Genomic DNA, 27,348 nt, shown 5'->3' on the forward strand with positions numbered 1-27,348 from the left:
TTTGACTCAGCACTGAAATTTGACAAACAAGTCAATGCCGTGGTAAAAGCTAGCTTCTTCCAGCTTCGGACGATAGCTAAAATTAAAAAATTCCTCCAGTTTGATGACCTGGAAAAGATCATCCACACATTCATCTCTTCCCGCCTCGATTACTGCAACTCCCTTTACACTGGCATCAGCCAATCTTCCCTGTCCCGCCTGCAACTGGTCCAAAACGCCGCAGCGAGACTCCTGACGGGCACCCGAAAAAGGGACCACATCACCCCGATCCTGGCCTCTCTCCACTGGCTCCCTGTGCGGTTCCGTATAAACTTCAAGATTCTCCTCCATGTCTACAAAGCCCTCAATGGGCTTGCCCTGCCCCCACCTACATAAAGTCTTCTCACCCACCACTCCACCTCCAGGCCCCTCAGATCGGCCGACTTGGGGCTGCTGAATATCCCACGGTCTAGGCATAAGCTCAGGGGCGACCGCGCTTTTTGCGGTTGCAGCCCCTAGACTGGAACAGCATCCCCTTTCCCATCAGAACTTCCCCCTCCATCAACTCTTTTAAGTCAAGACTAAATCTTATCTATACTCCCAAGCCTTTCCTGACGTCCTCTGAGTGAGGGCTACATGTATATATGTATGCAGTTTTTGTTGTTTTGTTGTGCTATTCTTATAACAAATGTAAAGCACTTTGGCCAACGAGAGTTGTTTTTTAAATGTGCTATTTAAATAAATGTGACTTGACGACTTTAGACTGACCTCGATCACAGCTTTTGTGTTAAGTCAATGGAAAATCAATTGGGAACCATCAGGTTCTTGAACACTATGCACTCATTAAGAAACATTTAGACAGGTACCTGGATAGGACAGGTTTGGAGGGATATGGACCAAATGCTGGCAGGTGGGACGAGTGTAGCTGGGGCATGTTGGCCGGTGTGGGCAAGTTGGGCTGAAGGGCCTGTTTCCATTCTGTATCAATCGATGACTCTATGACAGGTTTCGAGGGGCCCAATGCAGGCCGGTGGAACAAGTGTAGATGGGACAGGAAGAATTTCTTTAGTCAGAGGATGGTGAATCTGTGGGGATTTTTTTGCTGCAGATGGCTGCGGAGGTCGGCAGTGGATATTTTTAAGGCAGAGATAGATAGATCTTGATTAGTACGAGCGTCAGAAGTTATGGGGAGAAGGCGGGTAAATGGGGTTAGGAGAGAAAGATAGATCAGCCATTATTGAATGGCTTGGGTGTGATGGGCCGAATGGCCTAATTCTGCTATCACTTATGATGTTGGCCGGTGTGGACAAGTTGGGCCAAAGGGTCTGTTTCCATGCTGTATGACTCTTGGCCTCTATTACTCCAACTTAACCACGATCCATAGGTCTCTGATGCTGTGAGGCAGTGGCACCATCCATATGGATCATTATCAAATCCAATTAGATTGAATTGACCTGAAAGCACATGAAGTATGAATAAAAACTGCTTACTTTTGTCCAGGTAGTCATCCCCGTAATCCTCCTGCACATCTCGTGGTAACCGGCCCCACAGCTTGATTAATTTCTCCTTTATTAGGTCAGGGTTGGCTATGCGCGTTTTAAAATAGCCTGGTTCGATGCAAGCCACCTTCACTCCAAAGCATTGTAGATCCCTCCTGAAACGTCAGAGGACAGAGTATAGCATTGTTACCGACTTACAACCATCTCGTAGGTGTGTGCTTTCGTTCAACCTCTTGATTTTGGGTAGAAGAGGGATCAGTGGAAGATGTTTGCGATGCCCCAGTCGGCAGCGTCTGATGGGACCCAATAACCTTCTGTCCAGAATCACAATAAGGGGTCAGTGTGGGAGGAGGCAGAGTGGGGAGAGGACAGTGGGGAGGGGGCAGAGTGGGGAGGGGTGGAGTGGGAAGTAGGTAGGGGTCTGTGTGCAGTTTATACGTTCTCCCCATGACCAGCGTGGGTTTAGGATAGTGCTAGTCTGCGGGGATTGCTGATCGGCACGGACTTGGTGAGCCGAAGGACCTGTTTCTACGCTGCATCTCTAAGCTAAAGTAAACTGAAGAGCAAGTTAAAAAAGAAAATCAGGGGGGCATAAAGGGGACAGGAGATGGCTCTGGCAGATAATATTTAGGATAGTCAGCTGGGACTAGTGTAGATGGTCGCGGGAGCAATTTGTGCTGGGCCTGTTTTCGCACTCTATGACTATGGATCTACAGATGCTGCCTGAAATACTGAGTCCCTCCAGAACAGTGTTTGATGCCAGATTTGTTGCTAGGACTTGAGAAATGGGGTGAGGTTGATCAGGCTTGGACTCTATTCCTTGAAGCACAAGAGGCTGAGGTGTGATCTTCTAGAGGTGTATAACATAATGAGAGGAATAGATTGGATAGAGGCACAGATTTAATTGGAATCTGAGGGGTAACTTTTTCATGCAAAGGGTGGCGGGTGTATGGAATGAGCTGCCGGAGGAGGTAGTTGAGGCTGGGACTATCGCAAGGTTTAAGAAACAGTTAGACAGGCATGTGGATAGGTTAGGTTTGGAGTACCAAATGAAGGCGTGGGACTAATACAGAGATGGGACTTGGTGGCCGGTGTGGACAAGCTGGGCTGAAGTGCCGTTTCCATGCTGTATGACTCTATTACCAGAGTTTCGCTGTACTGTACTATACTGTTCTCATTGCTGTGCTGACCTGAGACTATCATTGAAGGCTTCGATGCCAAACTTGGAGATGCAGTATGATCCTCCGACGTTGCTCAGCCTGCCACATATGCTGGCCATGTTCACAATCCTGCCTCTCGCCCTCTTTATCAGCGGGATCATGCTGAGCGTGACCTCGATCAATCCTATCAGGTTAACGTCCAGCAGCACCTTGTAGTCATCGATGGTCAGCCAGTCACTCGGACCAATGGGTTGAGCGATCCCGGCGTTGTTCACCAGGCCCCACAGCCCTGCGATCATTCAACAAAACAACAGAGCAGCTTTAATGAAGAAACAAAGAACCACACACGCTGGTTGACACAAAGTACTGGAATAACCCAGTGGGTCAGGCAGCATCTCTGGAGGAAAAGGATAATAATAATAATAATAATAATAATAATAATAATAATAATAATAATAATAATAATATATTTTATTGTCATTGCACATAAGTGCACCGAGATTTGGGTATGCAGCTTCCATCCGACATCATAACTTAAGTAACTACTAAAAGTTAGGTTTAGATACCCCGAGAACATGGTTTGGACAAAGAACATTACATCAGTAAAATAGTCAAAACAGATTAAAGTGCAGATATGTCTGTGCAATGTGACCATCCGAGGGAGACAGTCCGTGAGGGTGGGGGGCACTCAGCAGGGCCAGTTCAGAGCAGCTATAGCTCTGGGAAAGAAGCTGTTCCTGAATCTGGAGGTGCGGGCGTAGAAGGCCTTGTAATGTCTGCCGGAGGGAAGTAGTTTGAACAGTCCATTACAAGGGTGTGAGGAGACTTTATGGATGCTGACGGCCTTCCTGAGGCACCGTGTGCGGTAGATGTCCGCCAAGGCTGGTAGCGGTGTCCCATTGATCTGCGCTCTATGGACTGCGCTCTTCAGCGGTGTTGGTGGACCATGTGAGGTCTTCTGAAATGTGAGTGCCCAGAAACTTAAAGCTGGACACTCTCTCCACACTTTCCCCGTAGATGGAGATTGGGCCGTATTCTCCATTATGTGACCTCCTGAAGTCGATAATCAGCTCCTTGGTCTTGGAGGTGTTTATGGACAAGTTGTTACGTGCGCACCAGTCCGCCAGGTTCTGCACCTCCGCTCTGTGGTTTGTTTCATCACCGTTGGTGATCAGCCCGATCACCGTTGTGTCGTCTGCAAACTTGACGATGGTGTTGGTGTTGAATGAAGGAACACAGTCGTGTGTGAAGAGGGAGTAGAGCATGGGGTTCAGTACACAGCCCTGTGGTGTGCCGGTGCTCAGGGTGATAGTGGAGGACAGGTGTGGGCCGGGCCGAGTGTCACTGCCTGCGGTCGCTCCGTCAGAAAATTCAGGATCCAATCGCATATCGGCGAGCTGAGGCCTAGCTGGTGGAGTTTGGTGGTGAGCTTGATGGGGATGACCGTATTAAAGGCAGAGCTGTTTATGAAGAGCATCCTCACGTACGTGCCCTGTCTTTCCAGGTGAGTCAGGACAGTGTGAAGGGCCAGAGAGATGGCATCCTCTGTGGATCTATTTGCCCTGTATGCAAATTGATGAGAGTCCAGTGAGGCAGGGATGTGGGATATGTTGTGGGAGAGGACCAGCCTTTCCAAGGACTTCATTGGTATTGGAGTTAGGGCGACCAGGCAGTAGTCATTCAGGTTGGTGACTTTAGACTTTTTCGGCACCGGCACTATGGTAGCTGACTTCAGGCACTTGGGGACCGTTGCCAGAGATAGAGACAGGTTAAAGATTCTCGTGAATACCTCCGCCAGCTGTACAGCACAGTCCTTTAGTACCCTTCCCTGGACTCCATCCGGGCCTGCAGCCTTGTGTGGATTGATCCTACGCAGAGCGCACTGTACCTCCTGAGTGCTCAGTGTTAAGACCTGTCCCTCCGCCATGGCCGGGGTTATTCCACTCCTGGTGGTGTTGCCAGTTTCGAAGCGGGCAAAGAAGGTGTTAAGCTCATTGGCCAGTGTGATATCACCGTGGGGGTAAGCTGGGCTGCTCTTGTAGTCAGTGATGTCCCTGACACCCTGCCACATGCTTCTGGTGTCCGCGGTATTGAAGTGGTCTTCAATCCTTTGCCTGTGGATGTCTTTGGCCTTCTTTATACCTTTGTTCAGGTTCGACCTGGCCGCACTGTAGGCAGAAGTGTCCCCAGATTTAAAGGCATTGTTGCGTGCCCTTAGCAGATTCTGAACCTCCTTGTTCATCCACGGTTTCTGGTTTGGGAACATCTTTATTTGCTTGTCCACTGTGACAGTCTCCACACAGCAATTGATGTAGGAGAGCACAGTGGATGTGTACTCCTCCAAGTCTACCTCTGTACCACTGGTAGCCTGTTGTTCAAACAGGTCCCAGTCGGTGCGATCAAAGCAGTCCTGGAGTTGTAGGGTGGCATCCTCGAGCCATATGTTGACAGTCTTTATTGCAGGTTTGGTCTTGCGGATGAGGGGTTTGTATGCAGGCAGTAGAAACAGTGAGAGGTGATCGGTTTGTCCCAGGGATGGGCAGGAGAGAGCTCTGTATGCGTCCTTGATGTTGGTGGACACTTTATCCAGTGTGTTTAAGCCCCAGGTAGGGCACTGCACATGCTGGTGGAATTTGTGGGATGAGTGATGATTCGGGTCGGAACCCTTCTTCAGAATGTATAGAGGCAACAATTATACGTAATAACACATCAGAATTGTACGTAGCACCAGCATAAAATGCAGGTGGCTATGCAGGAGGAGCATGCCTATTATACGGCAGCCTTCATTTTATGCGTGGGTTACATGCTTGAAGATCTGCACGCAAGTCAAAAACGTATATGTGACCACACTATCACTAGTCAATACCTGCGCGGTATTCCAAAAATACCAGCGTGCAAATCAAGCTTTGCTATTAAACTTACAACTGAGTTGTTTCAAAAACACTTACAGTTAATCAAACACATGTTAAACGTGAGGTGCCTTTGTTTTAGAAACAAAGAACCGCAGACACTGGTTAATGCATAAAAGGACACAAAGTGCTGGAGTAAAGCCCCTGTCCCACTTAGGAGACCTAAACAGCAACCTCTGGTGACCTTGCCCCCCCACCCAAGGTTTCCATGAGGCCACCGGAGGTTTTGGCCACTCTCCCTAATGGTCGAAAGTGGTTTCCGCGTGGTCAAGGCTTCATCTAGGTTGCTGCTATTTTTTCACCATGATTAAAACCGGCCTCGACAAAAAATAGGTTGCCGTTTTTAAATCGATGATGTTTTAGTCACAGGTCTAGTCGAAGCCGCCTTTTTTCAGTCGAGGAAGGTTTTCAACATATGCCTGCGAGGTGGTAGGAGGTTGCAGGTCACCTCAACCTTGATTTTTTTTGGGTGGTGGGCAAGGTCACCAGAGGTTGCTGTTTAAGTCTCCTAAGTGGGACAGGGGCTTAACTCAGCGGGTCAGACAGCATCTTTGGAGAACATGGATAGGCTACGCTTTGGGTGGAGACCCCTTCTCAGACTCTAAATGTCACTTATTCATGTTCTCCAGAGATGCTGCCTGACCTGCTGAGTTACTCCAACACTCTTGTGTTATTTAATGCCTTCATCATATTGTGCCTTCCTAATACATGTTTCGTACTAGTGGTGGGCGGCGGTGGGCGGCGCGACTCTCGTCAGCAGCGGCCTCTGCAGTCTGTCCGCGTTTTATTATTTGTTGTCTATGTTTTTATGTAGTTTTTGTTATTTTTTGTTGGGGTGTGTGTGTGGGGGGGTGGGGGGGTGGGAAAACTTTTTAAATCTCTCCCTGCACGGGAGACCCGACCTTTTCTCATCGGGTTTCCGTTATCGTTGGGGCTGCAACGAGGAGCGGCCTCCAACAGGAAGAGACCGGGGACTCTGGTGCCGACGATTCACCGTCGCCGTCGCGGGGCTGGCCGAGTCCGGAGCGGGTGGAGCGGTGGAGGAGCGCTGCTGCTGCTGCTGCTGCGGCCCGACCGGAGAGTCGGAGGCTTCAACGGCAGGTCTGTGGACGGCGGCACCGGGAGCCCGCGGGTCCCTGGAGGGAGACCGCTTTTCAGGGCTCTCGCAACGGCGACTTCCCCCGCCCGAGTTGCGGGGTTGAAGAGCTCCTGCAGCGGGGCCTGACATCACTGCCCCGCGCGGCTTGGAATGGCCGCGGGACTCTGCGAGCGCACGCCGGGGGCTCTAACAGCAAGACCCGGTGTGCGACCTCGCACCACCCGGCGTGGCTTTAATGGCCGCGGGACAATCGCCATCGCCAGCCGGGGGCTTTGACTTTGACTTTGACTCTGACATCGGGGGGGGGGGAGAGTGCAGTGGAGAGATCAGTTTATTTGGCCTTCCATCACAGCGATGTGATGGATGTTTATGTTAATTATGTTGTGTCTTGGGTCTATTTGTTTGTAATGTATGGCTGCAGAAACGGCATTTTGTTTGGACCTCAAGGGGTCCAAATGACAATTAAATGTATCTTGTATCTTGTATCTTGTAATTCCGCTACTAAAATGGAGTTCTGTCTGGGGTAGCAGGCTTTAGTTATAGGAAGAGGTTTGACAGGCTTGGATCATTTACTTTAGAATGTAAAAGGCTGAGCGGTGACAAGAGATGTACAAGATCATGAGGGGCATGGATAAAGTGAACGCGCACAGTCTTTTTCCCAGGATAGATGATCCTATAACTGGAGGGCACAGGCATAAGATGAGAGGAGAGGGACCTCAGCGGGCAACTGTTTCACTCACACGGTAGTCTGTATCTGGAACGGGTTGCCAGAGGAAGCTATACAAGTGGATACAATTACAACTTTATAAAGACATTTGGACAGATATGTGGCTAGGAAGGGTTTAGAGGGCCATGGGCCAATTGTACTGTTTCCATGCTGTACATCTCTATGACATTATATCAGGTATATGGATAGGAGAGGTTTATGTGTGGCACAGTGGCGCAGCGCTAGAGATGCTGTCTTACATGGCCCCAGACCAGGGTTTGATCCTGATTATACAGTATGTGCTGTCTGTCCGGAGTTTGTATGTTCTCCACATGACCACCTGGGTTTTCTCCAGGTGCTCTGGTTTCCACCCACACGCCAAAGGCATGCAGGTTTGTAGGTTAATTGGCTTTAGATTGTCCCTAATGGATAGTGCTAGTGTATGGGTGGCTCGCTGGTCAGCATTGACTTGGTGGGCAGAAGGGCCTGTTACAATTACAACTTTGTAAAGACATTTGGACAGATATGTGGCTAGGAAGGGTTTAGAGGGCCATGGGCCAATTGGCCTGTTTCCATGCTGTACATCTCTATGACATTATAACAGGTATATGGATAGGAGAGATTTATGTGTGGCACAGGGTTTGATCCCGATTATACAGTATGCCTGTCCGGAGTTGTTTGTTCTCCACATGACCGCGTTGGTTTTCTCCAGATGCTCTGGTTTCCACCCACACGCCAAAGATATGCAGGTTTGTAAGTTAATTGGCTTTAGATTATCCCTAATGTGTAGTGTACAGGTGGCTCGCTGGTCAGCATGGACTCGGTGGGCAGAAAGGCCTGCTTCCATGCTGTATCTCTAAATCTAAGTGTTGAGGCCAAATGCTGGTAAAAGGGCCAAATGCGGGATGGGGCATTTTGGCCGGCATGGACAAGTTGGGCCGAACGGCCTGTTTCTATTTTCTGTATGGTAAAGATGAAATGTCCACTATGTTCTCTATGGGAAAGATGAAAATGTTTGCGATGACCTTTGTCGTTAACCTGGGACTCGACGAATTCTGCGGCCTTCCCAATGCTTTCGGAGTTGGTGACATCAAGCTGGAAGGTTTTGAGTCTTGATGAAGTCTTGTCCTCCAGTTCTTGGGCCCCCTGCTCGGTGAAACAAGCAGCCAGGACGTGGAAACCCTGCTTATCCAGGTGTTGGGCCAGAAGATGTCCAAAGCCAGAGTCACAGCCCGTGATGTACACGTGCTTGTCCGATACCGCCGTTATCTGCTTACTGTCTCTGTACCACCAGTACAGGAAGCAGAACAACAGCATCACGCCCAGGTAGACAAGCATTTCCCAGCTGTGGAAGAACAGAGAGAGCTTGAGAATTATTGTACAAAGCAAAGCAAGCAAGACAAAAAGTGCTGGAGTAATTCAGCGGGTCAGACAGCATCAGAAGCAAGGTTCCCTCCTCGAAACGTCTCCTATCCATGTTCCCCAGATATGTTCCCTGACCCGCTGAGTTACTCCAACAATTTAATAAGTTCATAAGTCAAAGGAGCAGAATTAGGGCATTCGGCCCATCGCGTCTACTCTGCCATTCTACTCCACTATTAGTTCCTCTCAATCTCATTCTCCTGCCTTCTCCCCATAACCTTTAACACCCTTACTAATCAAGAATTGGACAATCTGCAAGAAAAGTCTTTTTGTGTCTTTCACGTTAACATTATGTTGTGTTTGGGAAAATATTTCAATTTGATGAAGTCATTATGAAATAGTTTCCTCAGGCTCCACACCAGAGATGTTTGTGGCACAGTGGCGCAGCGGTAAAGTTGCTGCCTCACAGCGCCAGTGACCCAAATTTGATCTTGACTATGGGTGCTGTCTGTACGGAGATTTAATGTTCTCCCCGCGACCACGTGGGTTGTGCCCACAGCCAGCGCGGAGTAGCTCAACTCCCGCCGGGCCAACCGATAGCCCCGGACTGACGACAACAAAGGAACAATAAATGCAAATTTATTTGTAGTTTGAAAGCAGTATTTATTTACCTTGAAGAATCAAAGCTGGTAAGATCGGAAGAAATGAATGTGTATGTACACAGCTCCACTGCTTTACAGCAATGTTTATGCATAGTGACCTATGATCTGGGCATGGGCAGTCGGAATACCGAACTCGCTTATTCACCTCTACCCCATTGCGAACATTGGTCATTGTCCCCTGGAACTGATGCGCTGCAATGCTGAGAACTATATTCTGCAATCTGCAACTTCCCCTTTGCTCTACCTACTGTACTTGATTTTGACTTGATTGTATTTATGTTTAGTATCATCTGATTGTAGAGCAGGGGTGTCAAACTCGAAAGGGGCCCGCGGGATGATTTGGGGAAATAAAGTATATTCGGGACAATTTATTATGTATCTGTACACTGTACACCGAAGATAGACGGACAATTGCTGGAGTAGCTGAGTGGGACAGGGGGCATGCCAGAGGTGAGAATGAACATTTGACAATTAAACCCTTCACTTGATGCGGGCGGCGGCGCCTCGAGCGGAACCTGGGACGCGCTCCCGCGCAAAGATTAGCTCCTCTCGTATCTTTGCTCCCGCGGGCGGCAACCATTGCGCGCCCACGCGACGGCGAGCGGGGACCAGTGCGCGCGCGCGCGGCGGGAGAGGGAGCGCGAGGCCGCACCGCCGCAGTTTGAATTACGCTGGCGGTTGGGCGCCCCCCACCCGGCGCCGCCATGGACGCTCCCAGCACCCGGCTCGTCATCGCCATCGGCGACTGTGTCCCGACTGCGCTGATGGAGGCCGCTCCTGACCCTCGGGGTGGATCGCCGTGCCCCTCCGGACACCAGCAGGTGAGTCTTCGCGTCACCCCCCCTTTCCGGACCAGCCACCCCCTTTCTTCCCCAGACCAGACAACCCCTCCCCCCCAGACCAAACACCCCATCCCCAACACCCCTTTAGGCCAGACACCTCCCCAGACCAGACGCCTCCCTCCCGCATGACTCGACACCTGCTCACCCCCCCCCCCAGACACGGCACCCCTCCTCCCCCCTCCAAACTCACACACTCTCACTCCAGACCCAACACTGCCCCCCCCCCCAGACCAGACATCCCCTGGACCAGACACCCCCCCAGACTAGACATATACATCCCCCTCCCCCCCCAGACTAACAGACATCCCCCCCCCCCCCCCCCAGACTAGACATCCCCCTCGCCCCCCAGACTAGACATCCCCCTCCCACCCCCAGACTAGACATCCCCCTCCCCCCCCCCCCCCCCCCCCCCCCAGACTAGACATCCCCCTCCCCCCCCACTAGACTCCCCCTCCCCCCCCAGACACCCCCTCCCCCCCCCCCCCCCCAGACTAGACATCCCCCTCCCCCCCCCCCCCCCAGACTAGACATCCCCCCCCAGACTAGACATCCCCCTCCCCCATACCAGACAGCGCATCACCCCCCTCCCCCCCCAAACCAGTCACACCCCTCCCCCCAGGCCAGACAGCCCCCAGACCACCCACCTCCCCCTATTCCAAACACCCTCTCAGACCCAACACCCCCCCAGACCAGACACCTCTCCATAATGAACATTAACAAATCCAAACTGCGCTCGTAGCTGACACACAGACATCTAAATTACATGAATCACAACTGCCCAGAAACTGGTCCTCGATGTTGACTGGCTGGTTAAAGCCAAGAGATGTCAGGCGTCTGGAAGCAACAAGTGAAAAATGAGTGACACAGATCCATGTACTGAGACATGTAAGCAAATGCATTATGAAATATTGAGTGTCATAATATTGTGATTCATTCATTTTCTGACCTATTATTGAAATGTGATCACTCCAATAAAAATTAGAGGCTAACTGTGTTCATTGTCTGAGTTTGATTACTGGAAACAGGCTAATAAAAATGAGGTGTAGTTGTGTAGCCGACATTTACAATTTGTTTTGTTCGGTCTGCATTTGTGTCTGCTAATGTTCAATTTCAAATGGTTTATTAATGGAAAGGGTGTTGCTCCCAAAACAATCTTAGCCAAAATAGCAATGATTTTTCTCTCATCCCAACGTCCTTGTAACCTACGACTGTAAGTTAATACCAATCATAAAAGTAATGCTTGCTTGGCAATCTTCATAAGAAACAAAATTCGTAAAGTGAAACACATTGTAGTTATAGAGTCTGAGGCACATGAGAGCAAGTTGAAAAACAAAAGCAACAAAAGGTGTGGGCAGGGCCAGAATTACGTATAAGCTAGACAAGCTTAAACATAGGGCCTCGAGATCTAGGGGGGCCTCTGCTCGCTGCACCAAGGTGTGTTAAACATTTGAGATTGTGGCGTTGTTACAAAACCTACCATCGGTGGCGCTGTGTTTGCGATTCCGGAGGCTTTGGTGGTGTGCGGCGGGCGGGGGGGATTAAAATGCAGGTGAGATATATTTGTTGTGGAGAGGAATTTGCTCCACAGATCCTTGAATCATTGGAAATGCAGGACAAAGCAAAAGGTATGTAGTTTATTTAACCCTTCCCCCCCCCCCGTCAAATCTCGCCGCCGTACCGGGGCCCGACCCACCTCGCAGCCGCAACGGGCCTACCCACCTCGCCACCCTACCGTGGGCCTACCCACCTCGCCACCGTACTGGGGGACTACCCAGCTCGCTGCCGCACCAGGCATACCCACCTCACCGCCGCACCGGGCCTACCCACCTCCGTGCCGGACCCGTCGAACCTCGCCTCCCCACCGTCCACCCGCCCACCGGGACCTCCCAGGTTTTTCCCGCCGACCCGCGCCACTCCACCACCGTCCAGCAGCCCGCAGCCGTCGCCTTACCCGCATCCTGGATTCAACACCGGGCCTGAAGTTTCCACGCTGCAGATTCCCACTCCCCTGGGTTTGACTGCGCTGGGTCCTGCTGCTAGTCCCCCCAACATTGGTAACCTTAGTGGCTGTTCCACTGGGTCTTTCCCATTCCCCTCAAACCATGTGACCCCAGCTCTTCCCCACCCACACTACAGTCCTCATACCCCCCCTAACCCCTGACCACCCACCACCCCCACCAGACATCGCCTTCGCCTCACACCGTTCTTCCATGGGAAGGAGCCCTCGTCCCCATTGATGATCCCTTTTCCAGTCTCCAACGGACCCCCTCCTCTTGGACCCCCCCCTTCATGGCCATCTCTGGCCTTAGACCATTTTATTTTAAACTGCCGGCGGGACATCAACCGCCTCAACAGTATACAATACTATGTAATTCTGTGTTCAGGGAAGTGGAGAGAGGACAGCCAATTATCTGTGTTGCTCACTTGGCTGGGGTTTGTTTTCCTTGCCACTTCCATCGGCCGATAATTAGAAAGTTTTGAAATGGTCTACCAAACTGCTTTGTCAGTTGTCTGTTTATTAAGAAGTGAACCTGTTTGTTTTGTTATGTTAGCCTTTTTCAAGTAGATTTGATTCAGATTTGAATCCGGTTTTGCAATATAATGGTCAATAAGGAACAATCCTTTAAGAAATAGTACCCAACGGGAGGCACAAGCAAAAGCCACAAAAGCAATTTTGGAAAGTTACAGCGCTATCACTGATGCCCTCAGTCATTTGTGCTCTGATGTTAATGTGAAGGGTGATACCAGGCTTCAAGCTAACAATCTTTTGCAGAAAATGGAAGAACTGCAATTTGTGTTTATGCTTCATTTTTTGACCCGTCTGCTAGGTTATTTCCACAAGATCAACAAAGCCATTCAGAAAACCAAATTGTTATTGAGTACTTGTGCAAGTTTGTACAGTTTACTTCAGGATTTTGTAAGCAAAATTAGAGAAGATTGTGATGAGCTTGAGCAACAAGCAAAGGCCACCTTGCCAGATGTTAACTACAGAACTGTCAAAGGAAGACAAAGAGTAAGGAAATGACAAGGAAATGATGGAAGTGCATCTGGTCCTGGTGCTTTAGATAAACTCTCTTCAAGATAAGTTTAGGATAAAATCCTTTATTCCGATATGAGATGCACATGAAACCAATTTAAAAAGAAGAGGTACTGTGTACAATGAAGTTGCACAACAGTTTTCCTTTCTTACTAATCTGACCGCATCGAAGCAAGAAATTCAGCAAGGCGTTGAACTGTTGATAGAAACATAGAAAATAGGTGCAGGAGTAGGCCATTCAGCCCTTCGAGCCTGCACCACCATTCAATATGATCATGGCTGATCATCCAACTCGGTATCCTGTACCTGCCTTCTCTCCATACCCCCTGATCCCTTTAGCCACATCTTACTCCCTCTTAAATCTAGCCAATGAACTGTGCCTCAACTACCTTCTGTGGCAGAGAATTCCACAGATTCACCACTCTCTGTATAAAAAATGATTTTCTCATCTCATTAGAAACATTGAAAATAGGTGCAGGAGTAGGCTATTCGGCCCTTCGAGCCTGCACCGCCATTCAATATGATCATGGCTGGTCATCCAACTCAGTATCCTGTACCAGCCTTCTCTCCATACCCCCTGATCCTTTTAGCCACAAGGGCCACATCTAACTCCCTCTTAAATATAGCTAATGAACTGGCCTCAACTACTTTCTGTGGCAGAGTATTCCAGAGATTCACCACTGTGTGAAAAATGTTTTCCTCATCTCGGTCCTAAAAGATTTCCCCCTTATCCTTAAACTGTGACCCCTTGTTCTGTGACCCCTTGTTCTTGTAAGTTTCTATAAGATCCCCCCTCAATCTTCTAAATTCTAGCAAGTATAAGCCGAGTCTATCCAGTCTTTCTTCATATGAAGACCACAAGATGGCGGCGCCCTGTACGGCAGCGGCTACTCCAGCTCCCGATAGCGATGTGTGTTTTATGTTTAATATGTTGTCTGTACCATCACAGTCTTGTGCGAGAGTAGTCTATAACAGAACTACACTACTTGGACTAAGAAATTTTGACTTTTACGAAAACCTTTATGGAGTTACACTGGCTTTGGAACCCGAGGCACTCTGTGAGCTAGGCATCCTACACCGGCAAGACCCAGGGGCCTGCAAGGCAGCGGACTCTCCTCCCATCACAGGTCGACACTGGAGGCGACACTGGAGGCGGTGCACGCGGCGTGTGAGACCTAACTTGCGGTGCAAGCGGTGTGCTAGACCTAGCAAGCGGGGCAGCCGAGCGGGTATCAGCGCCAGGCTAAAAGCTAATCCCTCCAAACCTGCACTTCCTTCTATTCTGCGTTCGTTCGCTGGAAAACAAAATGGACTACCTTAGACTGGATTTAACTACACAAAGAAAGGTCAGAGACTGCAACGCCATCATCCTCACAGAGACGTGGCTTAACAACTCCGTTTTGGACAACGCCATTCAGCTGTACGGACTAACAACATTCCGGGCGGACAGGAGTCATGCTCTCAGCGGTAAATCTCGGGGGGGTGGTATATGCATTTTCATCAATAACAACTGGTGTACAAACGCCGAAACTGTGTCAAGCCACTGTTCTGAGGATATAGAATTTCTGACAATTAAATGCTGACCATTCTACATACCAAGGGAATTCACAGCCATCAACAACACAGCTGTGTACATTCCACCCAGTGCGAACACAAAGGACGTACTGTCTACATTGTATCAGTCTATCAGCTCAATGCAGAACTCTAGCCCGGACTCTGTCTACATAATCGCTGGCGATTTCAATCAGGCCAAACTGAAGACAGTACTACCACATTATTACAAACATGTGAACTTTACAACCAGGGGAAATAACATACTCGACCAAGTCTACACCAACATCAGACAGGCATTCAGAGCTTAAGAGGGAACTGCAGATGCTGGAGAATCGAAGGTTACACAAAAAAGCTTTTTTGTGTAACCAGGCATTCAGAGCTGCTCCCCATCCCCACCTGGGGAACTCGGACCACCTCTCTGTTATGCTAATTCCAGCTGTATTGATATAGTTTACAGACCTCTATTGACTAGGAACAAGCCGTCTGTGAAGCAGATCAGAGCATGGCCAGAGGGAGCCACCTCAGCTCTCAAAGACTGTTTCGACTGCACAGATTGGACCGTTTTTAGGGAGGCTGCCGCTACCAACCATAATGTCAACTTGACGGAATACACTGAATCTGCGACTGGATATATATTCAAATGCATGGAAGATGTGACCGTCATCAAAAAATTCACCACGAGGGCCAACAACAAACCCTGGTTCACCAGGGCGGTACGTGAGCTCCTGAGAGCACGGAATGCTGCTTTCAAGTCCGGGGACAAAGACGCCCTTAGTACTGCTAGGGCCAACTTGAACCGGGGCGTGAGAACAGCCAAGCGTGTCTATGGACAGAAATTCGAGCACACTTCACAAACACTAAAGACCCCAAGCGCTTGTGGCAAGGCATCCAGTCTGTCACCGGCTACAGGCCAACACCCCCACCGTGCGAGGACAACACAGACTTCATCAACACACTTAACACCTTCTTCAACCGGTTTGAGGAGGACAACACCATCACACCAACAAAAGCCCCTCCCTGCGCAGACCATGAAACACTTCACCTGGACCCAGCTGATGTGCGGAGGACCCTACTCAAGGTGAACCCCAGAAAAGCTGCAGGTCCTGACAACATACCGGGGCGTGTGCTCAGAGACTGTGCTGACCAACTCACAGATGTTCTCACTGACATCTACAACACCTCTCTGAGCCAAGCCATCATACCAGCATGCTTCAAAGCCACCACCATCATACCGTTACCCAAGATATCCCCAGCCTCAACACTGAATGACTACCGGCCCATAGCACTCACGTCCATCATGATGAAGTGCTTTCAAAGGTTGGTCAAGGCCCACATAACATCCAGTCTCCCCTCTACACTTGACCCATTCCAGTTTGCATACCGTCCCAACCGTTCCACTGATGATGACATAGCAACAGCACTCCACCTAAGCCTGGCTCATCTGGAAAACAGTAACAGTTACGTGCGGATGCTGTCCATCGACTTCAGCTCCGCCTTCAACACAGTCATCCCCCAACACCTGGTGAATAAACTCGGCGAAATAGGCATCAACACCCCACTATGCAACTGGTTACTGGACTTCCTCACCGACAGACCACAGACAGTAAGAGTTGGCAAAAACTCATCAGAGACCACCATCATGAACACGGGGGTGCCACAGGGATGTGTGCTGAGCCCTCTGTTGTTCACACTGATGACACATGACTGTTGTGCCAAACATAATTCGAACCACATCATCAAGTTCGCAGATGACACAACAGTGGTGGGTCTCATCAGCCACGATGACGACTCAGCCTACAGAGAGGAGGTACAACAACCTCATCAACTGGTGTGACATCAATAACCTTCAACCCAATGTCAATAAAACAAAATAAATAACAACTTCAGGAAGAAACAGACAGCACACACCCCACTCACCATCAATGGCAGTGAGTGGTGTCTGTGAAAAGCACCAAGTTCCTGGGAGTGCACATCACAGATGATCAGACATGGTCCACCAACACCATCTCCCCAGTCAAGAAAGCACAGCAATGCCTCCACTTCCTTTGACGGATGAGGAGAGCCGACCTCCCCCCTTCTGCCCTCACCACTTTTTACAGGGGTGCCATTGAGAGCATTCTTACCAGCAGTCTTTCAGTCTGGTATGGCAGTTGCTCTGCTGCTCAGAAGGCCCTACAGAGAGTGGTGAGGACAGCGGAGAAGATCACCAGATCACGCCAACCAGCAATCCAGGACTTATACCCATCTCGCTGTCGCTAGAGAGCAACCAATATCATCAAAGACACCACCCACCCAGCACACAAACTGTTCACCCTCCTACCATCCGGCAAGCGCTGCCGCAGCATGCGGAGCAAAACCACCAGATTCAAAAACAGCTTTTTCCTCAGGCCATCAGACTACTCAACACACTCAAGAAAATTTCATGAACATTACACAAACTAAGACCAATTGACTGGCAAAATAACTTTAATTTAATGTCTGCAGTATGTAGCAATGTTACAAAATTTTGAGATTTAAAAAATCAAGTCTGCAATTTATCCCATCAGATAAAGCATAACAATAAGTTTAATTTGACACCAAATTCACTTTCATATCTCAAGTATTAAAAAAGTTATGACCATTTTCATACTCGGAAATTAGCATCTTGTTCCCTATTGATTTTCAATGGGCATTACAAAAAAGCTGTGATCTTGGATAGTCAAAAGCACATTTCTTAAGGAAAGATTAACATTTTTAAATAGCCTAAGTGTCCAAAGATTATTCACAAATAATTCACAATATAACATGATTTTTATATCTAATTTACATTAATTTATAGGCCAAATGGAAGGAATTTAGTGTTCAATTGCTGTAAATAAATGCCCATTTAAATCGGTTTTCTAGTGGGTTCATGTGGAACGCGCAGGTTTAGAATGTTGACAGCGCGCTGGATTAGTGCCCTCAAATGCCGAGAAAAATACTGCGGGATATAAAAAGCCCAAAATGAGCTGCTCGCTATAGAAAATTATAATTATAGGGTTATATACATGCCCCATTTAATGTAAAAATAAGGTACATACCTTTAATTGTTTGCTTTATAAAACCCTGGGGCTGCCAGAGCTTGCGAACTGAACGAGAGCTTTTAAATTTATTATATCTACTATTCGAGGCCTATAAAACTAATAATAGCTTTTGGGACCGGGTCTTGCAGCGATTCTCCGTTAATGATTTACTAGGCTGAACATCTGCGATTGGAACAGCCTAGTAAAAATCGGGTTTTAAACCCGCCCCCTCCAAACAGCTCCAAAATCACACACAAGGGGTGGGGCAGATGCTCAGCCACGATTCAGGTAGGTTTTGTAACATACCTACAGTATGCCATTTGCACTTTTCTATATTGCACCTTTTATTATTGCACCTTAATAACATACCTCAAAATTTTACTACACTCTGGCACACTGAATATTTTATATAATGTATATGTCCTGTCTATTTTTATTGGTATATAGTCTGTCTGTGTTATAAATATTACTTGCACATTTGGAGTATGGGGAAACGCAATTTCAATCCTCTGTGTAACTACTTGTTGCATTATTTGAATTGACAATAAAGTTTACTTTACTTTACTGAATATGAAAGTCCTGCCATCCCAGGAATCAGTCTGGTGAACCTTCTCTGTACTCCCTCTATTGCAAGAATGTCTTTCCTCAGATTAGTAGGCCAGAACTGCACGCAATACTCCAGGTGTGGTATTAAAAATGAATTAAGGTCCCAATGTCTCAAGAGAGGTTGTCTGCACTGAGCATTCTGTGCATTGAGAGTGACAAACTTAGACAAACAGATCTTGGTGAACTTCTGGATGATTTTGCTATGAAGAAGGCGAGAAAAAAACATTTTTGCTCTTAGTGTATTTGTAGTTTCATTATTTCTTAATATTCAAGATTCAATTCAAGAAGCACTTAATGTCACATGCACCAATTGGTGCAATGAAATTTGGGGGTCACCATCCGATGTCGGAAGGGGGAAAACATTTTCAGCGGCTTCGACTTCCGAATCGGCCACTTCGTACCGGAAACCGTGGCTCCCGAAGTCCACAAGCTGAGCTGGGTGGAGATTCATGCTGGCAGCCCTCGACAAAAGGATGTTGAAATCAACGTGGCCCGAGGCTGGGAGCTCCGCAAGCCACAGCTCCACGATGTTGAAGCAGCAGGCCCAACACTCCAAAGCTTCAAGCGGTGATCCAGGTAAGGCATTGCCCGCTCCGCGGTGAATCCAATATGTACTTTAAAACCAACTGTTTAATGACAACATACAGTAGGATCTAAAAGTGTCACACACTCACTGTTAGGTAGTCGTGGTCCTCTATTCGTGGGGGTAGGGGATTGGGAAGGGGGGGACCTCACAAATGAAATAGCTTAGGGCCTTTCTTCATCTAAATCCGGCCCTGGGTGTGGGTGGACGCGCGCGTGCGTTCGCCCGTTCACAACTGATCCGGCCCACATGAAGTCGTATTTTGCCCAATCTGGCCAGTGATCTAAAATTAGTTTTGTTGTAGCGTGTGCAACCACCAAGGTTTTCACTGTGCCTCGGTACACGGAACTATAATAAACATAAACCTAAATCCAAGGGGGCACAGTGGTAGGTATGTTACAAAACGTACCTGAATCGTGGCTGAGCATCTGCCCCTCCCCTTGTGTGTGATTTTGGAGCTGTTTGGAGGGGGCGGGTTTAAAACCCGATTTTTACTAGGCTGTTCCAATCGCAGATGTTCAGCCTAGTAAATCATTAACGGAGAATCGCTGCAAGACCCGGTCCCAAAAGCCATTATTAGTTTTATAGGCCTCGAAGAGTAGATATAATAAAATTTAAAAGCTCTCGTTCATTCCGCAAGCTCTGGCAGCCCCAGGGTTTTATAAAGCAAACAATTAAAGGTATGTACCTTATTTTTACATTAAATGGGGCATGTATATAACCCTATAATTATAATTTTCTATAGCGAGTAGCTCATTTTGGGCTTTTTATATCCCCCAGTATTTTTCTCGGCATTTGAGGGCACTAATCCAGCGCGCTGTCAACATTCTAAACCTGCGCGTTCCACATGAACCCACTAGAAAACCGATTTATTTACACCAATTGAACACTAAATTCCTTCAATTTGGCCTATAAATTAATGTAAATTAGATATAAAAATCATGTTATATTGTGAATTATTTGTGAATAATCTTTGGACACTTAGGCTATTTAAAAATGTTAATCTTTCCTTAAGAAATGTGCTTTTGACTATCTAAGATCACAGCTTTTTTGTAATGCCCATTGAAAATCAATAGGGAACAAGATGCTAATTTCCGAGTATGAAAATGGTCATAACTTTTTTAATACTTGAGATATGAAAGTGAATTTGGTGTCAAATTAAACTTATTGTTATGCTTTATCTGATGGGATAAATTGCAGACTTGATTTTTTAAATCTCAAAATTTTGTAACATTGCTACACAGTGGTCGAGTTGCTGCCTGACAGTACCAGAGACAAGTGTCATGAGTTCAATAATTGAAATGTTTTGTTTAATTTAGAAATACAGCGCGGAAATAGACCGAGTCCATGCTGATCAGCGATGCAAACTAACACTATCATACAGACTAGGGACATTTTACAATTTACAGAGGCTAATTAACCTACAAACCTGCACGTCTTTGGAATGTAGGAAGAAACCAGAGCACCTGGAGAAAACCCATGCAGGTCACAAGTACAAACTCCGTACAGGCAGCACCCATAGCCAGGAGCAAACACAGGTGTCTGGAGCTGTGACAAAGCAACTGTACCACTGCGCCACCGTGCCGTCAAGAGAAGCAGAGATCACTAATCCATCAATGTCCACCTTAATAATACCCATTGACTTGGCCTCCACAGATTCACCACCCTCTGACTAATGAAGGCATAGAACACGTCTTGCGCTTCATAAACAGATTTCCCTCCTACCCAAATGTGCACAAACTACTGTGTAAGAAGGAACTGCAGATGCAGGTTTACACTGAAGATAGACACAAAATACTGGTGTAACTCTTCGGGACAGGCAGCATCATTGGAGAGAAGGAAAGGGTGACATTTCGGGCCAAGACCCTTCTTCAGACTGAGAGTCGGGAAAAGGAGACACAGAGATATGGAAGGGTAAGGTGTGAAAACGAGATGAAAGGGGGTGGAGTTCAAGGAAAATTTAGAATAAATCATTGTTAGCTCGGGGAAGGTGACAACGAAGCATACAGAGATAAAATTTAATCAGGAAGGACAGTCAGACTGGGTGGAGAATTGGGATGCGGGACGGATGGAGAAAGAGGGAAAACAAGGGTTACTTGAAGTTAGAGAAATTATATTCATACCGCTGGGGTGTAAGCTGCCCAAGTTAAATGTGAGGGACATCCGCCAATTTGCTTTGGGCCTCAGTAGTCTACCTTGGTGGAATAATCTTGCTCTTGTGGTGCATAGGTCTCGAAACGAAAGAGAGGAGTCGGGTATATCGAGAGGCACCTTTATTTATGTCCCTCCCGGTTGTAGGGAAGTCCACATGAGAGAAAGATGGCACCCAAACCCCAGCCTTAAACCCTCTGGTTAAGGGCCGCCTCCGGACTGAACCACTCACGTGCCGAGGGGTTCGACAGTTAGGATGACTCGACCCTTAGGAGCCGCCACAGGACCCCCCCCAGAACCCGAGGCACGAAACGCACCAGCGGGGCGCATGACCCGGCCGGCCCGCATGCGGAAGTCAGGCGACCGTGGGGCTGGCGGAAGCATAGGTGGAGGGACAGGTCGAGGGATAGGTCGAGGGACCGGTGGGGGGGACAGGTGGAGTGACAGGCGTAGAGAGCTGTGAAGGGGGGCGCCCTCGAGGCTGAGATTGGGCAACAAGCACCGGCTGGTCAATGTCCAGGTGTGTCGGCTTCAACCGGTCAATCGACACGGCCTCCGGCCAGCCCCCCATGTCCCTCACAAAGGTCGTCTGCCCGTGTTCCAGCACCCGGAATTGGCCCTCGTACGGCCTCTGGAGTGGCGTCCGGTGGGCATTACGGCGCAGGAAAACGTATGGGCAGTCCCGGAGGGCTGATGGCACATGCGGGCGAAATGTCCCATGTCGGGACGTCGGGACGGGTGCAAGCCTGCCAACTCGCTCGCGAAGGCGCTTTAAGGTGGATGAGGGCGTTCCCTGCTGCCCCGGCGCCAACGGCACGAACTCCCCGGGCACTGAGTGTCGACCCGTACACGAGCTCCACTGATGATGAGGCCAAGTCCTCTTTAGGAACAGTCCGAATGCCCAACATGACTCACGGCAACTCGTCCTTCCAGTCCGGGCCGGAGAGCCGCTCCTTCAGCGCTGCCTTGAGCTGCCGTTGGAACCTCTCCACCAGACCATTAGCTTGCAGGTGATAAGCCGTGGTGTGGTGCAACCGCACCCCTAGCAAGCGAGCCATGGCCGACCACAGCTAGGAGGTGAACTGTGGCCCCCGGTCCGAGGAGATGTGCGCCGGCACTTCGAAGCGCGGACAACGCACGACGCACATAGCTGTTGAAGTGTCGGCCAGCGGAATGGCCTCCGGCCACCCATCGTGAGGAGGTGGGTGATGCCCTGGGACGGCGGAAGAGGCCCCACAATGTCCCCGTGGAGATGGTCGAATCGCCGGTGAGCTCGCGATCGAACGCGCTGTATTTGGTCTGCGCGCGGTTGAGGTGCCGGCTGAAGAAGGCCAGGGGCCGCCAACCTCCGTCCGTCACTTGCTCCAGCACGGCACCAACCGCTGACTCCGAGGTGTCCACTGTGAGAGCAGTCGGGGCATTTTCCCGTGGGTGCACCAGCAGTACGGCCCGAGCAAGGACCTCCTTCGCGCCGCCAAATGCTGCCACTGCCTCGTGTGTCCACTCGACGTTCTTATGCTGCCCACCCGCCAGAAGTTGATACAGCGGCCGCATGATGTGGGCCGCAGATGGCACAAAACGATAATAAAATGCCACCATCCCGACAAACTCCTGCAGGCCGTGCACTGTGCGTGGGCGGGTTCTAGCTTTTACAACCTTGTTAGCCCGGAGACTGATCTTGCTTATCTGGAGGCTCACCTGTCACCCGACACACACCCGTTGGATTAAGGAGGTGCTTTACAATTTAAAGCTTGAAAAACTTAGGTTCTCTCTCAAAGGCTCTACCAAGACATTCCTAGATACATGGAACCCTTTCTTGGAACTTGTTAACTCTCTCAACTTGTCCCCGGACTCGGAAGAGGACTGAGTGCTCTCCACCATTGTTCTGCTCTACTGCAGCTGCTCTCCCCTTAACCCCCCCTCCCCACACTTATTTATTTAATTACTTATTTACTGTTATTAGTGACCCCCTTTTTTTCTTCTTTTTTTTTAGCACTTTTTGTTTCGTTTATCTTACCATATTTGTGTGGATGTGTACGTATGTGAGTGTTGTTTGTCCCCGTTTGGTTCCGACCTGATTCGGGTGGATTGAAGGTGGGTAAGGGTAAGGGCTTTGAGGGTTGCTTACATACTGTTGCACAGTTATGCCTTGACTGTCACTGTCTGTTATCATTGTATGTATGCAAATTGCTGTGAAATTCAAATAAAAAGATTTAAATCAAATATTGATAGCCTTGTAAGTCATTTAAAATATGTGTATTAAACTTCCAAAAAGATCTGGCATTCCCTCAAATTTTATTGAAAATGTCAACGGAGAGTGATCTGAGATACTACTAATGTGGTATGTTGGATTGATTGTATATGGCATTAATTTCATATCCACTAAAAAATAATCAATTCTTGAATAAGTTTTATGTACCGAAGCGTAAAACGAGTATTCCCTTCCAACTGGATTAGCAGATCTCCATACATCTATTATATTAGTTTTTTTAATATATGTATTTAGAAGTTCACTAGTCTTAGATTTTAAATTACTCCTCCTTTGTTTTGCTGATTTATCTAGATATGAATCTAAAACACAGTTGAAGTCTATTATCACATTTTGGTAATTAAACAATTATATCTATAATTTTATCAAAAAATTGGGGGTTGTCAAAATTCGGAGCGTAAATATTTATCATAGTTAGTGGGGTTGCATAAATTTCTCCCGAAACTATAATATACCTTCCCTCTTTATCTGATATAGTATTCTTTAATTTAAAAGGTATACCTTTTCGAATAAGGATAGCCGTACCTCTAGATTTAGAAGTAAATGAGGAGCAGTATGTTTGGCCTATCCACTTTGCCTTTAATCTCATTTGTGTTTGTTGTTTCATGTGCGTTTCCTGCAAAAACATTGTCGCTTTTCAAAGATTTCAGTTGAGCAAAAATTTTACCCCTCTTAATTGGTTCGTTGGCACCCCTTATATTCCAACTACAGAATGTAATTCCTCCATTCTTTATTTGTCTATCGTCTTGCATTGTAAATCAAGATAGTATTCCTGAATCATATGGTGCAACTAAATACCTCAGAATTCTGGGAGTTGGGTGGTCATCCCAAGTTATTAGCACTAATTGCACTATTTACTGCAAATGGTGGCTTGGGAGCTTTGGCTTGAATTTGAAAGGCACTACTTACTGCAAATGGTGGCGGGTGATTTGCTTGAAGTTGAAAGGCACTACTTACTGCACATGGTGGCGGGTGATTTGGCTTGAAGTTGAAAGGCACTTCTTACTGCAAATGGTGGCTTGGGTGCTTTGGCTTGATGTTGAAAGGCACTACTTACTGCATATGGTGGCATGAAGTTGAAAGGCACTACTTACTGCACATGGTGGCTTGGGTGATTTGGCTTGAAGTTGAAAGGCACTTCTTACTGCAAATGGTGGCTTGGGTGCTTTGGCTTGATGTTGAAAGGCACTACTTACTGCAAATGGTGGCATGAAGTTGAAAGGCACTACTTACTGCAAATGGTGGCTTGGGTGCTTTGGCTTGAAGTTGAAAGGCACTACTTACTGCAAATGGTGGCTTGGGCGCAAACTTACTTCTTCCCACAGGCAATAAGACTGGTTAACAGACTGTCCCCTCCCCATATATAGTTCACCAACACATTCAACCTCGCCCATACTTTGACAGCTAGGCACCTGTCAAAGCAAAGCCACTGTCGGTCGGAATGTCTGCTTTTATTCTATTGTAAATTTTAGACCTACTTTCTGTTTTTAGATATGGTAATTTTAATTTTTTTAAAGCTATGTATTTATTTTGTTTTTATAAACTACACTGAATGGAAACTGATCGAGAAACGTTTTTTTCGTTTCATCTGTGTATGCAAGTACTCATTTAAATGATATTAAATAAATACTGAATACTGAAATGGTGGCTTGGGTGCTTTGGCTTGAAGTTGAAAGTCACTACTTACTGCAAATGGTGGCTTGGGTGCTTTGCTTGAAGTTGAAAGGCATTATTTACTGCAAATGGTGGCTTGAGAGCTACTTTTGGTTTAAAGTTGAAAGGCACTACTTACAGCAAATGGTGGATTGGGAGCTGGCTTGAAGTTTAAAAAAATCACCATTCTCTCTGCTGCACCTGCTGGAGGGAGGGGGTGGGACTATAAAACCAGGAAGTGGTGTGCCTCACTCAGTCTCTGCAAGATGGATGAAGCTAAGGGTCACGTCTCTATGAGCTCTGAATAACACTGAACAAATGTCTACACAACTGTGAGTACCCTTAATGTGGTTTGAAAATGTAAAAATGGTTTGTTTGAAGTAAAAAGGCACTGCCTGCAAATGGTTGTTTGGGTGCTTTAGCTTGAAGTTGAAAGGCACTACTTACTGTAAATGGTGGCTTGGGTGCTTTGACTTGAAGTTGAAAGGCACTATTTACTGCAAGTGGTTGCTTGGGAGCTTTGGTTTAAAGTTGAAAGGCACTACTTACTGCAAATGGTGGCTTGGGAGCTTTGGCTTGAAGTTGGAAAGGCACTACTTACGGCAAATGGTGGCGGGTGATTTGCTTCAAGTTGAAAGGCACTTCTCACTGCAAATGGTGGCTTGGGTGCTTTGGATTGAAGTTGAATTGCACTATTTACTGCAAATGGTGGCTTGGAAGCTATGGTTTAAAGTTGAAATGCACTACTTACTGCAAATGGTGGCTTGGGAGCTTTGACGAAGTTTAAAAAAATCACCATTCTCTCTGCTGCACCTACAGGAGGGAAGGGGAGGGACTATTAAACCAGGAAGTGGTGTGCCTCACAGTCTCTGCAAGATGGATTAAGTCAATGGTCACGTCTCTATGAGCTCTGAATAACACTGAACAAATGTCTACACAAGTGTGAGTACCCTTAATGTGGTTTGAAAATGAAAATATGCTTTGACTTGAAGTTGAAAGGCACTGCCTGCAAATGGTTGTTTGGTTGCTTTGGCTTGAAGTTGAAAGGCACTACTTACTGTAAATGGTGGCTTGGGTGCTTTGGTTTAAAGTTGAAAGGCAATACTTACTGCAAATGGTGGATTGGGAGCTTTGGCTTGAAGTTGAAAGGCACTACGTACTGCAAATGGTGGCTTGGGTGTTTTGTCATGAAGTTGAAAGGCACTGCTTACTGCAAATGGTGGCGGGAGCTTTGGCTTGAAGTTGAAAGTCACTACTTACTGCAAATGGTGGCTTGGGTGCTTTGCTTGAAGTTGAAAGGCATTATTTACTGCAAATGGTGGCTTGGGAGCTTTGGTTTAAAGTTGAAAGGCACTACTTACTGCAAATGGTGGCTTGGGAGCTTTGGCTTGAAGTTTAAAAAAAATCACCATTCTCTCTGCTGCACCTGCTGGAGGGAGGGGGAGGGACTATAAAACCAGGAAGTGGTGTGCCTCACTCAGTCTCTGCAAGATGGATGAAGCTAAGGGTCACGTCTCTATGAGCTCTGAATAACACTGAACAAATGTCTACACAACTGTGAGTACCCTTAATGTGGTTTGAAAATGAAAAAATGGTTTGTTTGAAGTAAAAAGGCACTGCCTGCAAATGGTTGTTTGGGTGCTTTGGCTTGAAGTTGAAAGGCACTACTTACTGTAAATGGTGGCTTGGGTGCTTTGACTTGAAGTTGAAAGGCACTATTTACTGCAAATGGTTGCTTGGGAGCTTTGGTTTAAAGTTGAAAGGCACTACTTACTGCAGTGGCTTGGGAGCTTTGGCTTGAAGTTGGAAAGGCACTACTTACGGCAAATGGTGGCGGGTGATTTGCTTCAAGTTGAAAGGCACTTCTCTGCAAATGGTGGCTTGGGTGCTTTGGATTGAAGTTGAATTGCACTATTTACTGCAAACGGTGGCTTGGAAGCTATGGTTTAAAGTTGAAATGCATTACTTACTGCAAATGGTGGCTTGGGAGCTTTGACTTGAAGTTTAAAAAAATCACCATTCTCTCTGCTGCACCTACAGGAGGGAAGGGGAGGGACTATTAAACCAGGAAGTGGTGTGCCTCACAGTCTCTGCAAGATGGATTAAGTCAATGGTCACGTCTCTATGAGCTCTGAATAACACTGAACAAATGTCTACACAAGTGTGAGTACCCTTAATGTGGTTTGAAAATGAAAATATGGTTTGTTTGAAGTAAAAAGGCACTGCCTGCAAATGG

General features: G+C 47.6%; 1 protein-coding gene across 1 annotated transcript in view; it reads right to left on the minus strand.

Moving 5' to 3' along the window:
- The window catches only part of LOC129698592 (retinol dehydrogenase 7-like), a 46,030-nt gene that overhangs the window by 3,523 nt on the left and 15,159 nt on the right, over window positions 1–27,348 (minus strand). Inside the window, exons 2-4 of the mRNA XM_055637701.1 lie at window positions 8,378–8,697; window positions 2,669–2,927; window positions 1,470–1,633 (exon numbers count right to left, since the gene is read on the minus strand). Coding sequence (XP_055493676.1) covers window positions 1,470–1,633; window positions 2,669–2,927; window positions 8,378–8,690 — 736 coding nt within the window. The 5' untranslated portion in view covers window positions 8,691–8,697. The remainder of the gene's footprint in view (window positions 1–1,469; window positions 1,634–2,668; window positions 2,928–8,377; window positions 8,698–27,348) is intronic.

Source organism: Leucoraja erinacea, chromosome 7, assembly GCF_028641065.1.
Source record: "Leucoraja erinacea ecotype New England chromosome 7, Leri_hhj_1, whole genome shotgun sequence".
In the NCBI taxonomy this organism is placed as follows: domain Eukaryota; kingdom Metazoa; phylum Chordata; class Chondrichthyes; order Rajiformes; family Rajidae; genus Leucoraja; species Leucoraja erinaceus.